Source organism: Bombina bombina, chromosome 4 (genome assembly GCF_027579735.1).
Source record: "Bombina bombina isolate aBomBom1 chromosome 4, aBomBom1.pri, whole genome shotgun sequence".
In the NCBI taxonomy this organism is placed as follows: domain Eukaryota; kingdom Metazoa; phylum Chordata; class Amphibia; order Anura; family Bombinatoridae; genus Bombina; species Bombina bombina.
Genome location: NC_069502.1, coordinates 1146300570 through 1146315792, shown reverse-complemented (window position 1 = coordinate 1146315792; position 15223 = coordinate 1146300570). Strand labels below are relative to the sequence as shown.

General features: G+C 39.0%; 1 protein-coding gene across 4 annotated transcripts in view; it reads left to right on the top strand.

Moving 5' to 3' along the window:
* The window catches only part of TAF1A (TATA-box binding protein associated factor, RNA polymerase I subunit A), a 162914-nt gene that overhangs the window by 26373 nt on the left and 121318 nt on the right, over positions 1-15223 (top strand). For all 4 annotated transcript variants that reach the window (XM_053712527.1, XM_053712525.1, XM_053712526.1 and 1 more), the window contains one exon: positions 9621-9751. In XM_053712527.1, the coding sequence (XP_053568502.1) occupies positions 9621-9751 (131 nt within the window). The remainder of the gene's footprint in view (positions 1-9620; positions 9752-15223) is intronic.

Sequence of the window (15223 nt, the reverse complement as noted above, 5' to 3'; positions counted from 1 at the left end):
TGTAAATGCTTCTCTGGGTTCCCCTTTGTTCAGAAATAGCAGATATATATGGCTTTGGTATTGCTTTATGGTAATTAGAAGGCCACTAAATGCCGCTGCGCACCACATCTGTATTTAGCCCAGCAGTGAAGGGGTTAATGAGGGAACTTGTAGGGAGCGTGTTGGGTTAATTTTAGCTTTAGTGTAGTGTAGTAGACAACCCAAAGTATTGATCTAGGCCCATTTTGTTATATTTCATGCCACCATTTCACCGCCAAATGCGTTAAAATTAATTTTAGCTTTAGTGTAGAGATCAGCCTCCCACCTGACACATCCCACCCCCTGATCCCTCCCAAACAGCTCTCTTCCCTCCCCTACCCCACAATTGCCCCTGCCATCTTGAGTACTGGCAGAAAGTCTGCCAGTACTAAAATAAAAGGCTTTTTAAAAAAAATAATAATTATGTAGCTCTGATGGACCCCGCCTAAGCCCCCAACCTCCCTGATCTCCCCCAAACAGTTCTCTAACCCTCCCCCCGCTACCTATGTGCCGCCATCTGTAGTGTAGCAGCCCTCCTCAAAACCCCCCTTCCTCTTCCCCTCCCAGAGCCTCCAATCCTTATTTCCCCCCTCGCTCTCCCTCCTTCCCATTCACTTTCATTGATGGCAGTGGCTGCTGCGCGGGTGCACCCCACGGAGGCCCCCCCGCACGCTCCCGGCACCCGGCGTGCACATTGCACATAGAAGAACCAGATGCTGGGTAGCGATGGGCCGCCAATACTCCCACCCACCAACGATGATCGATCGGCACCATCGCTACCGGTGCAGAGAAGGCCACATAGTGACTCTCTCTGTATCAGTTTGTAAAAAATTGGTATTGCAGGACGCCTCAATATCGTGGCATCACTGCAATACCATAAAAGCAGGAACGTCCTTGGTCGTTAAGGGTGTTTTTTTGTGGGACGTTTTCTGGCACGTCCTCGGTCGTTAAGGGGTTAAATAACTTTACAATTTACTTCTTTTATCTAATTTACTTTATACTCTTGGCATCCTTTGGTGAAAAGCATACTAAGTTATGCTTAATGCACTACTGGGAACTAGCTGCTAATTGGTGGCTATGTCTCTTGTCACTTGCTCACCTAAATGTGTTCAGCTAGCTCCCATTAGTGTATTGTTGCTCCTTCAACAAAGGATACCAAGTGAATAAAGCAAAGTTTATAATTGAAGTAAATTGGAAAGTTGCTTAAAATGTTATGCTCTATCTGAATCATAAACATTTATTGTTTTTCATGCCCATTTCACATTCACAGTGGAAAAAAAAAATACATTTTAAAATACCCCCTTTTATATAGAGCAAAGTAAAAGAAGTTGATTGTGTGACTTTGTCCGCCCCCCCCCCCCCCCCCGGCAGTCAGGCTATTTTATATTAATAATGATAATGTTTTTTTCTATCATCATTGTTGGCTACATTGTGGCAGGATATGTTGGTCACAACGGTATATAGTTTTTTTCTGGAGCTTATCGTTCTTGGCTTTGTTTTTGTGTATTTACTTGGCAGGTTTATTACATTGTTTATATTTCTGTTAAATGTTGCCTCTGCTAATATGGTGGATGATAGTGCCATATAGTAGAACCTGGACAAATGAGCAATGTTTTTTTTCTTCTTTGTTAGTATGGTTATGAGATGTCCTCCATATTAATGAGCCTGATCCTTCTACCTCGTTTACGGTTTAATGGTATGCCTCTGAGACATGACTGGTTTCTTTAACCTTGCTAGCGGTATTTCAGAGAGTTTGGCTATAAAATAGAAAATATTGAATTCTTGTTAAATTGGCTCATTTATATATTCTACGATTGAACGCTTACTATATTACCCAACTAAGGTGTATGCAATCATTACATGACAGGTTTTTGTGCTATGTTGATGTTTATGGATATGAAAATTGAGTTTAATCTCAAAAGAAACTTCCCTATTTTATATATTGCTTTGTCCATGTTTATTGTCTCCAATTGACTCCATGTTACTAATATATGTGTTGGACAATTAGTCCTTCAACATATTCAGACTCCTCTGTAGTATATAACTGTGAAAGTGCTCCAATGTCTTCAACTGATGCAGGAAGCTAGACAGGACATACCGTGGTTAGGTAATACACCCTCCATGGACGATTAATTGTCAGGCAGGTTATTCTAAGTTAGCTGGTACTTGTTTCCATAAAGAATATGTAGTAGATGCCTACTTTATACTGTAAGATTTTCTGCTATTATATTTCCTCCATTCCCCTTTTTTTTTTTTTTTTTTTAAATCCAACAGTGTAAGGAATATGCAAAAATGACAGAAATTTTCCCTCGCATCTTGCAGGATGCCAAAAATCGAAAATAAATTCACATCCATGTCTAAAAATAATAAAAATCTGACATTTCAGCAGTTGATCAAAACACAAATAAAGTACATGTCTTATAATTCTCACATCTGCAAATTAGAAAATCGTACATCATCTGAGAATTTTATCTTATATAAGGCAAACACAAACAAAAAACAACAAACAAACAACCCCTCCCCTCCCCCCCAAAAAAACGGGGGGGGGGGGGAAGACCCACCCTACCAAACCCTCTCATTCTCATTTAATACATTCTTACTGAACAAATAAGACCTTACTAACAGAACTGACTCTACAACCAGAGTGTTAACTTCCCCCTACTTGCAGAAATGGGGCTAAAATACGTCTTTGAATCGGCAAAGGGTAAGATTTGATTATAGGGGAGCCAGCCCAGCAAGAAGCGTTTTATCCTTCCTTCAACTGCAAATTTTGTATTAAGATTGAAATAGATTTTGGAATAGAATTTGTTTTAAAAACAGTGAAAAACTAAGGGCGGCGTGATCTTTCCAATTTTTAACTTTAAGATGTCTTGCTGTTAAGATAATAGTATTCAAAACTTTTAAACCTGAGGAGGGTCTGTACTCATAACTTGATAAAAAAAAGATCACTTCCGATGTAATCAATCTTGTATCCGTATAATGTCTATTATACCAATACCATTTTTTTCTGCCGAAACTGCCAAATTTTAGGGCATAACCAAAACATGTGAGTTATATCTGCATTATGAAGTGCACAACGTGGGCAAGCATAAGATTGAGATGGGTAAAATTGAGACATTTTAAGTTGGGATAAATAATAAATATTAATTGGTTTTATGTGAGATTCTCTCCAAGTCATATAAATCTGCAATTTGTCTAACACAGCAAAACTTTGTCTTATCCTATCCTCATCTATGGAGGGAAACCCCCCACCTAAAAAATTACATAATTTATTAAAGGGACATTAAACACTTGACTGCTAAAAATAATTAAAACTAACTTCTACTGTGTAATAATAAAAAAACTGAGTACAGCTCTTTATGCTGTAACTTCAGCTTACACAAAACATTTCAAGAAAATTGTTTCTATTACTATACATATCTAGGGCTTGATGCAGCTATGTATGCCGCCATATTTTAACAGCACAGTAGTCACATGACACACACTTCATATCTCCCTAGAGTACCTATAATGTGTGCATATAAAAAAACACAGCAGCACTCAATGTTATGCAGACAGAGCTTGTCCTGCAGTTTGTTATAAATATGTTACAGGAATAAAAGATTTTATTATTATGTTTTTGTATGCATACAAAGCTTACTTTTTCAAACGTTACCACTGAATTCATAATGTGTATGATGGTACATAGCACTCGACAGGGTTATAAATGTAAATCATTTTCTTCTCTGAGTCTGACAAGCTCCGGTCTGGAGAGGGAGGGGCCGAGGGGGGAGAGAGAGCAGAGAGACTCCGTGATTAAAATAGACTAAATAACTCATGCTTTATTTTCATACATCTACATCACATATATACAGTAATATATGTAATGCAGATGTATGAAAATAAAATATTGCATAGAACAAATCTCCAGTAAAAAGTATTTGCAGCATGAGTTACTCAGTCTATTTTCTTCACGGAGTCTTTCTGCTCTCTCTTCCCCCTCGGCCCCTCCCTCTCCAGACCGGAGCTTGTCAGACTCAGAGAAGAAAATGATTTACATTTATAACCCTGCCGAGTGCTATGTACAGTCACACACATTAGGAATTCAGTGGTAACGTTTGAAAAAGTAAGCTTTGTTTGCATACAAAAACATAATAATAAAATCTTTTTTTCCTGTAACATATTTATAACATAAACTGCAGGACAAGCTCTGTCTGCATAACATTGAGTGCTGCTGCTGCTGTGTTTTTCATCTGCACAAGTCACATGACTGCTGTGACCCAGTGTAACGTGCGTTCTAATATGGCACCTTACATGGGAGAATAATGCACCTTATTAGCATTCATCTTTAAATCGATTTTTTTCAACACTTAGGGGTAAGGTGAACAAATAAACTAGACAGTAGTGATTACTTGATTTTAATTCATAATAAAACATACTTTTTAATGATTTTTATCAGGTGTTTAGTGTCCCTTTAACCAGTAATATGCCCTGTTTGGCCAGCATGATATCATATATAAGCGATATTGAAGAATTGCCAGCAGCAAATCTTTGAATAACAACCTTGATATCGGACCAGGCAGCCAAAGCCTCATAATCCCACTTCTGAGTAAAAACAAAATGCCTCAACTGGAAATAAGCGCAGATGTTAGATCTGGGAAGATTACATTTTTGAAAAAATAACTCAGGGGTCATAATCTGTTGGTCTGACAAGATTTGATAGACAAAAAGCAACCCTTGATCTGCCCATAACCTGTATACCTCCTGATAAATTCCTGGCACATACATTCTTGGTTACCAACTATCAGAAGAAATTCAGAAAATGCTGGTGAAACCTCCAACAAAACAGAATTTATGCCACGCTACAATTACATTTTTTTTTATAGATATCAACCCCAGAATGTTAAATGGAAGATTTTTCACTGCACAATGCAAAATAGTTTTGAATGCAAAAGGTGCAATCAGGAAGGATTCTAGGTCGGAGGTTGAAAAAAGATTCAATGATTTTTCTTCCCTTCCCATTTTCTCTTTTTCTTCCTCATTTCTCTATCCTTCTTCCTCTCTCTTCTTCTTTGTCTTTATCTTTTTTACAACCATAACCTGGAGCTTAAAGTCACAGCCTGAATGTTTTTGGAAATATAAATATGGGACCAAGAAAAGCAGCTTTATAAGGTGAAGCTCTAAAGTTCAATCGAACCAAGGATCTTTGCAAAAATATCAAACACCCAAAAAGGCCTCAACTAATGTAACTTCTATTCGACTTTTTCCTGTATCTCCAATATATATGATAGTCTTGAGAAAGGCCTAATCCAGGCCGAAACTCGTTGACATACTGGTGAGCTTATCTTCAATTGTTTTTTTACTGTGTACAAACAGTTTTGCACTATTGTGTTTTCTTTCTTTTTTCCACAGGTTTTTTGTATTTTTATTTTTATTCACATTCTTACTATTGTTTTGTCTGCCTTCAAGCATATCTAGCACTTGGACACTCTTCTGGATAATTACTTCATCCTATATTTTTTCTCTTTTTCTTCCATTTTTTCACCATTTTTATATGTGGTCCACATTTACACTATTCATTTTTTCTCTTTTTTGCATCTGACAGAATCGTTGTATTATTGTTTCACTTGGACACTCGATTGATTATATTTTTTGAACTTACATCTAACACCTCAGTACATCTTCACAACATCTTTGGAGGACTTATCACACTTGACTTTGTCTCAGAGATATTTTTTATTTGTCATTATTTGGACCCTACGTAGCTTTTTGATCACAATTTTTTTCAATCACTTCACAGGGTTTATCTTTGTTGTGAACATTATTAGATTTTGATTGTGTTTTCTATTATATTTATCACTCGCATCCATCACCATTATCGACCCCAAGTTCATTTCTCGCCTAACATATTGTTATTTATCAAGCCCATCTCTTGTATCTTTTATGTATTTTTTACACATTCGTATATTGTATGTATGTTTTTAAGCTATAGTCATGGATCCATGCGCTTAATCTCTTTTACATTGTTGTAGCATTGTTATTTTTATCATATGTATTAAATAGTTTTATACCATTTTTAAAGCATTTTTAAGTCGTTTAGATTTGTGCCTTTTAAGCTTCTAGCCCTTACTCTCACCTTTTACTGTATTCCTGTATCTCCAATACCCAACAGGGATTGTTAGGCAGTTCCCAATATTATCAGTAGCTATTGATCTACACGTAGGCTACCCACAACCATTTATAGCTGGAACAAACAGTCCGATAAGAGCATAGCACAAGGAGTAACAACCCAGTACTTGCAGTGCTTGTAGTAAGAGGGATAGCTGGATCCTTAACAAACAGCAGTAACCTTTAGCTGTTCAGCCAGACAGAAATAACCTCCCGTTCAAGGAGATGTCCTGGATTCCAGGGTTTACCGACCGACCATCAGGAAGCTTTCCTCCGCCAACAGGGCCACCGCGAGGAAGAGGCGCCACCCACGGATCCCTCCGCGGACAGACAACCCCAGCCTTCTCTCTGATCTCTAATGCAGCGGGAAAACCTGGCTCATCAGCGGTACTGTCCTTTCCCTGGAACAGCACCTTGCTGATGTCCTCCGGATGCAAAGTGTGGTTTTTACCACAGGGCAATAACTGCCATAGAAGTCTTCCGACGCTAAGGCTAAGAATATGCCTTATGCCCATACAAGCCCTTAATGTGAACAGGGCCCAACGGGTAATAGCGGGGAGGCAGATTTTCATGGCCCTCGCTCTTCCAAGCCGGTTTGGAACTGTGCAGCGTATCGGTCAGCTCCACCCCCAACGGAAGTCCCCTCCTCTGTTCCATTTTAATGCAGGTGCCCTTTCAAAATAAGAGTAACGTTAGCTCTGTCTTATTGGTCAAGGCATTCCTGATTTTCACAAGTGGTGCATGTTTACAAGGATGTCTCTTTCATCCAGATGTTCAGGATCTGTATATCATGGCTTGGCAGCTGAGTTTAGCCATTAAACATTTGATTTGGTGATGAGTATTCAGTATACATCACTAGATCAGAAAATGTCTATATCCTCAGAGAAAATAACCAAAACTCTTTTATAGCCTGAGTGAATTGTAGTCACGTGGGATTTATTTGGACTCATACTCTTATTCCAGAGTGAAGGATTTCTAAATGGCTTTGGTTCTGATACTATTAGAGCAGGGCTAGTTAAATCCAGGAGCCAGGAAGCTCCTAACTTTTTGGGTCACTCTCTGGATTAATATATACAGATACCACTGCCTGGCTCCTAAATATTCTAACTGGCTCCTAAATTTTAAACAGATTTGTCGGCCCCTGTGAACTTAAAGTTTTAGTTGCAATCTTTTTAAACATCACTGAAGAAGAATGTGCCCTAAACTTCCTTGTTCATCAATATTTTTTTAAATATATGTCACTTAAAGGGACACTCAGGTTTTATTAAATTTGACTGATTGAGATATAGCATGTCATTTTAAACAACTTTTCAATTTACTTCCATTAAAAAAATGTGCACATTCTTTTATATTTACACTTTTTCTGAGTCACCAGCTCCTACTGAGCATGTGCAAGAACTCAGACTATACGTATATGCATTTGTGATTGGCTGATTGCTATCACATGGTACAGGGGGAGTGGAAACATACATAACTTTGAAATGTGTTAGAAAAGAATCTACTACTCATTTGAAATGCTATTGTATTGTCTTGTTATCTTGCATTTGTTGATTATGCAAATCTGCTGTGTTTACTGGTCCTTTAAGTCAATAGTGCCTTCATTAGATCTTATCCCTGGTTTCCAGTTGCGTAAAGAAGATACAGAGGAGAGGATAAAAGTGTAATGTGGGATTGTCTATCAAATTAGGGAACCATGTGTAGGTATAGATTAGGCTGTCACAAGTGGAATGCATGCAAGTCACCTGGTTTTTATACAAAAGTATATTGGTGTCCTACAACAAAAACGAAAGTAGTAAAATATATTTATGGAGATGTGTCAATGTGAATACTTAGCTTTAACTACTTTCTAGTTTCTTCACTTCTAAGAAATTTTCGTCATCCTTGCATGTGTTTTCCTTTTAGAGAGGTTTTTCTTATTCACAGAATTCTTTGAACATTGTATTTCTGAATGTGATGAAGCCTTAAGTCTATTTCCAAAGCAGCTAGAAGGCAAACCTTTTGTATGAGTTAAGTGTTTGTGTAGCTTCATGCAACGTATGTCACTTTGCCAGCTCTGACTTATATGGACATGTTTTATGGTTCTCAGAAATGTAAGAAGTTTCTGCTGGACAAGATGAACCCCAAGTGCCAACTGCTGTATCTGTGTTGCCCCTCCTTTAATTAAACAAATGAATCGCCCACAAGTTTTAGGGAAAAAAGTGATCTTATATTTATTATACAATGATGTAATATTTACTTTTTTTTTCTCACTTTGATTTGTTTCTGTGCCGTTTTCCTACCAAACTGAATAGTATATTTCAATTTTTGTTTCGACAATTGTTTTCCTATAACCTGTAGGTGGCAATATTTTACATGTTTCTGAATACTGGTTTATAAATGATCCAGTTTTCATTCTCCCTAAATTACGTTTTGCTTTTAATGTTAGAGAAAAGTGCATGTTTTACTAAATAGATTGTAAACTGTTTGGGATAAAGCTTGTTTTCTCCTATATCAGTTTGCATTGTCATGTGCCTCTGTTATAAAATGTATTCCCCCTTAAAGGGACAGTCTACACCAGAATTGTTATTGTTTTAAAAGATAGATAATCTCTTGTTTACCCATTCCCTAGTTTTGCATAACTAACACTGTTATATTTATATATTTTTTACCTCTGTGATTATCTTGTATCTAAGCCTCTGCAGACTGCCCCTTTATTTGTTCTTTTGACAGACTTGCAGTTTAGCCAATCAGGGATGGCTCCCAGGTAACTTCACGTGTACGAGCACAGTGTTATCTATATGAAAAACATGAACTAACACCCTCTAGTGGTGAAAAACCTGTTAAAATGCATTCACATAAGAGGCGGCCTTCAAGGTCTAAGAAATTAGCATATGAACCTCCTAAGTTAAGCTTTCAACTAAGAATATCAAGAGAACAAAGCAAAATTGGTGATAAAAGTAAATTGGAAAATTGTTTAAAATCACATGCCCTATCTGAATCATTAAAGTTTTTTTTGGACTAGACTGTCCCTTTAATGTGTTCCAAAATACTTTTTTTTTTGTACCTACTGCAGAGTGTTAAAGGTATGCCTTTTTCCTATCTTTAACATTGGGTGGAATAGAATAATTTTCCTTCTGGGCTCCGGAGAAAAAAAATAAAATATGTGTGTATGTATGTATGTATATATGTGTGTGTGTATGTATGTATGTATATATGTGTATGTATGTATGTGTGTGTGTGTGTGTGTATATATATATATATATATATATATATATATATATATATATATATATATGTATATATATATTATTTATTTTTTACCCCGCAATATATATATGGGAATTTAAAAGTGCCCCCCCGGAGGATGTTTTGTTGGAGTGAGTGAGTGCTGGGTCTTCTGTGGAATATATATAGAAAATCTCATACACACTTCTAAATTGAAAAAGTAAAAAACAGAAAATGTCTTTGTTTTTCAGATCAGGATTTTGCTTCTCAGGCTTCTGCTGATCAAAATTTGAGCAGTTTATACCGACAAGCAACTGCTTCTTTCCAGGAGATAATTAAGGTGCCTGGTGTCTGGGACCCTTTTGTACTCAGCTATGTTGATGTAAGTTAAACATTTTCTGTTCACTAATGTTACTCTCAAAAACAATGTTATGATTTGTATACAGCACTAAGGTGTACATAGACAATTTTCTTTTGTGCCTGCTTCACTAAGGACTGCATGTGTTTTTATTTCAGCAAAGAGTTGTTTGTTCCATAACCTAGCCAATACAGGTACAAATCCCCAAATCTGGAATTTCAAAATCCAGAATTATTCTGGAATCCAGAGTTGTTGTTTTTTTAAGAATAACATTAAAAAATTGCCATTCCCCCCCGAGTTAGTCACAATCGTCTCTACCTGTATTTTTGATTTGTTTTTATTTGTGTTCTAAAATTCAAATGATAGTCTGTATTTATTTAAAAGAATAACTTTTACCTTTCTGAATACAGTACTGTACAATGTACCTGATGGTTTACAAAAGTATTACAAATGATATAAATGTAGCTTTAGGTTTCATGTATAAGCTGTATTATGTGAATCTTGTCTGATTAATATAAGATATTGTTGCTTGATCCCATCCCCACTCCAAGCTTTCCAATTTTACAGATGCAAATATTCCTAAAATCCAAAACTTTTCCTGTCCCAAGCAGTTTGGATAAAGTAATTTCTACCTGTATGTGAACCCCCCCACCCCCCTTATCATGCAATCACAGATAGGCAAAAATCCTAACTCTAATACACAGCATTTCACACCCCTCTTTCTTGGTTTTCAAAAGACTTTACAAATAAAGAGCTTTTTAATATAAATTATTTTGTAAGATATTTAGCCTTAAAATATTTTCAAGGACTTTGACTTTAAGTCATTAAAAAATGATCTGCTAATTTGCCTGCCAGGTGGATGCTTTTAATCCTATCTTAGTTAGCCACAAGTTATTGATTTTATTTTGTCTCGGGTTTGTTTTCTTTAATGGATTTTCCAATCTGTAAGCTGTCCCTGCAGCAACAATGTTGGCTTGCATGTAGAAACACGCTTAAAGGGCCATCCTATATAATAAAAGGCTGAGTGTGTTTGTCCGAAGCTGTCATGCGCAGTAGAGACTGCGCGCGAGGACAAACACACCTGGCCTTCCAACTGACCTGGCGTGTGGTGGAGTAGGGGTGGCCGGGCGGGTGCGGCGTGGGCGGGGGCCCAGACGTGACATGGGCGGGGAATGACGCGAGCGGGGCCAGATGCCGGGGCCGACAGAGAGCTCTAAAGAGGGGGGATAGAGAGAGCAGAAGAGGGGGATAAAGAGAGGGAGAGAGACAGCAAAAGAGAGGGGGGAGAGAGACAGCAAAAGAGAGGGGGGAGAGAGACGGCAAAAGAGAGGGGGAGAGAGCACAAAAGAGTGGGGGGAGAGAGCACAAAAGAGTGGGGGGAGAGAGCGCAAAAGAGAGGGGGGAGAGAGCACAAAAGAGAGGGGGGAGAGAGCACAAAAGAGAGGGGGGAGAGAGCGCAAAAACATAATTTATGCTTACCTGATAAATTTATTTCTCTTGTAGTGTATCCAGTCCACGGATCATCCATTACTTATGGGATATATTCTCCTTCCCAACAGGAAGTTGCAAGAGTCCACCCACAGCAAAGCTGCTATATAGCTCCTCCCCTAACTGCCATTACCAGTCATTCGACCGAAAACATGCAGAGAAAGGAAAACCATAGGGTGCAGTGGTGACTGTAGTTTAATGGAAAAATTACCTGCCTTAAAGTGACAGGGCGGGCCGTGGACTGGATACACTACAAGAGAAATAAATTTATCAGGTAAGCATAAATTATGTTTTCTCTTGTTAAGTGTATCCAGTCCACGGATCATCCATTACTTATGGGATACCAATACCAAAGCTAAAGTACACGGATGATGGGAGGGACAAGGCAGGTACTTAAACGGAAGTTACCACTGCCTGTAAAAAACCCTTTCTCCCAAAAATAGCCTCCGAAGAAGCAAGGTATCAAATTTGTTAAATTTGAAAAAGTATGAAACGCAGACCAAGACTCCGTCTTGTAATCTGTTCAACAGAAGCGACATTTAAAAAAGGCCCAAGTGAAAACCACAGCTCTAGTAGAATGAGCTGTAATCCCTTCAGGAGGCTGCTGTCCAGCAGTCTCATAAGCTAAATGAATTATGCTTTTTAACCAAAAAGACAGAGAGGTTGCTGAAGTCCTTTGACCTCTCCTCTGTCCAGAATAGACAACAAACAAGGTGAATGTTTGATGAAAATCTGTAGTAGCTTGTAAGTAAAACTTTAAAACACGAACCACGTCCAAATTGTGTAATAGACGTTCCTTCTTTGAAGAAGGATTAGGATACAAGAATGGAACAACAATCTCTTGAGTGATATTCTTGTTAGATACCACCTTAGGTAAAAACCCAGGTTGGTACACAGGACGACCTTATCCGTACGGAGAACCAGATAAGGAGAATCACATTGCAACGCAGATAACTCGGAGACTCTATGAGCCGAGGAAATAGCTACCAAAAAGGAACTTTCCAAGATAGAAGTTTGATATCTATGGAATGAAAAGGTTCAAATGGAACTCCTTGAAGAACCTTAAGAACCAGCTTTAAGCTCCATGGCGGAGCAACATTTTTAACCACAGGCTTGGTTCTAACCAAAGCCTGACCAAATGCCTGAACGTCTAGAATACCTGCCAGACGCTTGTGCAAAAGAATAGACAGAGTAGAAATCTGTCCTTTTAAAGAACTAGCTGACAACCCTTTTCTCAAAATCATCTTGGAGAAAAGATAATATCCTGGGAATCCAGACTTTACTCCATGAGTAACCCTTGGATTCATAACAATAAGATATTTACACCATATCTTATGTTAAATTTTCCTAGAGACAGGCTTTTATGCCTGTATTAAGGTATCAATTACTGACTCGGAGAAGCCATGCTTTGATAACATCAAGCGTTCTGTCTCCAGGCAGTCCATCTCAGATTAGTTATATTTAGATGGTTGAAAAGACCCTGAGGTAGAGGGTCCTGTCTCAGAAGCAGAGACCGTGGTGGAAAGGATGACATGTCCACCAGATCTGCATACCAGGTCCTGCGTGGCCACGCAGGCGCTGTCAAAAGCACCAAAGCACTCTCCTGCTTGATCTTGTGCAAACCCCTCCGGAGGGAATTCCCACTCCCCCGGATGAAAAGTCTGACGACTTAGAAAATCTGCCTCCCAGTTCTCAACACCTGGGATAGGGATAGCTTTTAGACAAGAGTGAGTCTCTGTCCAGTGAATTATTTTAAGACTTCTAACATTGCTAGGGAACTTCTGTTCCCCCTTGATGGTTGATGTAAGCCACAGTCGTGATATTGTCCGACTGAAATATGATGTACCTCAGAGTTGCTAACTGAGGCCAAGTCTGAAGAGCATGGAATATCGCTCCCAGTTCCAGAATATTCATTAGAAGGAGGGTCTCCTCCTGAGTCCACTATCCCTGAGCCTTCAGGGAGTTCCAGACTGTATCCCAACCTGAAAGGCTGGCATCTGTTGTAACAATTGTCCCATCTGACCTGCGGAAGGTCATACCCTTGGACAGATGGACCCGAGATAGTCACCAGAGAAGAGAATCTCTGGTTTCTTGGTCCGGATTTAACAGGAGAACAAATCTGTGTAATCCCCGTTCCTCTGGCTGAGCATGCATAGTTGCAGTGGTCTGAAATGTAGGCGTGCAAACGGTACTATGTCCCTTGCCGCTACCATTAAGCCGATTACATTCATGTACTGAGCCACCAAAGGGCGCGGATGGAATGAAGAACACGGCAGAAATTTAGAAACTTTGACAACCTGGACTCCGTCAGGTAAATTTTAATTTCTACAAAATCTATCAGAATCCCTAGGAGGGAAACCCTTGATATTGGGGATAGAGAACTCTTTCCTTGTTCACTTTCCACCCATGCGATCTCAGAAATGCCAGTACTACGTCCGTATGAGACTTGGCAACTTGGATGTTTGACGCCTGTATCAGGATGTCGTCTAAATAAGGGGCCACTTCTATGCCCCGCGGCCTAAGGACCGCCAAAGTGACCCCAGAACCTCCATAAAGATTCTAGGGGCTGTAGTTAACCCAAAGGAAAGAGCTACAAACTGGTAATGCCTGTCTAGAAAGGCAAACCTGAAAAACCGATGGTGATCTTTATGCATCGTAATGTGAGGATAAGCATCCTTCAAATCCATTGTAGTCCTCTATTGACTCTCCTGGATCATAGTTAAGATGGTACGAATAGTTTCCATCTTAAATGATAGAAATCTAAAGAATTTGTTTAAGATCTTTTAGATCCAAAATAGGTCTGAAGGTTTCCTTTCCTTGGGAACCACAAACCGATTTGAGGAAAACTGTGTCCCTGTTCCTCTATTGGAACTGAATGGGTCACGTACACAATGCAAGAATGTCTCTTTCTCCAACATAGGTGTGTCCGGTCCACGGCGTCATCCTTACTTGTGGGATATTCTCTTCCCCAACAGGAAATGGCAAAGAGCCCAGCAAAGCTGGTCACATGATCCCTCCTAGGCTCCGCCTTCCCCAGTCATTCTCTTTGCCGTTGCACAGGCAACATCTCCACGGAGATGGCTTAGAGTTTTTTGGTGTTTAAATGTAGTTTTTATTCTTCAATCAAGAGTTTGTTATTTTAAAATAGTGCTGGTATGTACTATTTACTCTGAAACAGATAAGAGATGAAGATTTCTGTTTGTAAGAGGAAAATGATTTTAGCAACCGTTACTAAAATCGATGGCTGTTTCCACACAGGACTGTTGAGAGGAATTAACTTCAGTTGGGGGAAACAGTGAGCAGACTTTTGCTGCTTGAGGTATGACACATTTCTAACAAGACTTGGTAATGCTGGAAGCTGTCATTTTCCCTATGGGATCCGGTAAGCCATTTTTATTAAATAAGAATAAAGGGCTTCACAAGGGCTTTAAAGACTGGTAGACATTTTTCTGGGCTAAAACGATAAAGGACTTATGGCAGACAGTCCCCAAGGTCGAGGGGGCGGTTTCTACTCTAAACAAACGCACTACTATCCCTATAGAAGATAGTTATGCTTTCAAAGATCCTATGGATAAAAAATTAGAGGGTTTGCTTAAAAAGATGTTTGTTCAGCAAGGTTACCTTCTACAACCAATTTCATGCATTGTTCCTGTCACTACAGCAGCGTGTTTCTGGTTCGATGAACTAGAAAAGTCGCTCGATAAAGATTCTTTCTTTCATGTAATTAGCAAGAGTCCATGAGCTAGTGACGTATGGGATATACATTCCTACCAGGAGGGGCAAAGTTTCCCAAACCTCAAAATGCCTATAAATACACCCCTCACCACACCCACAATTCAGTTTTACAAACTTTGCCTCCGATGGAGGTGGTGAAGTAAGTTTGTGCTAGATTCTACGTTGATATGCGCTCCGCAGCAAGTTGGAGCCCGGTTTTCCTCTCAGCGTGCAGTGAATGTCAGAGGGATGTGAGGAGAGTATTGCCTATTTGAATGCAGTGATCTCCTTCTA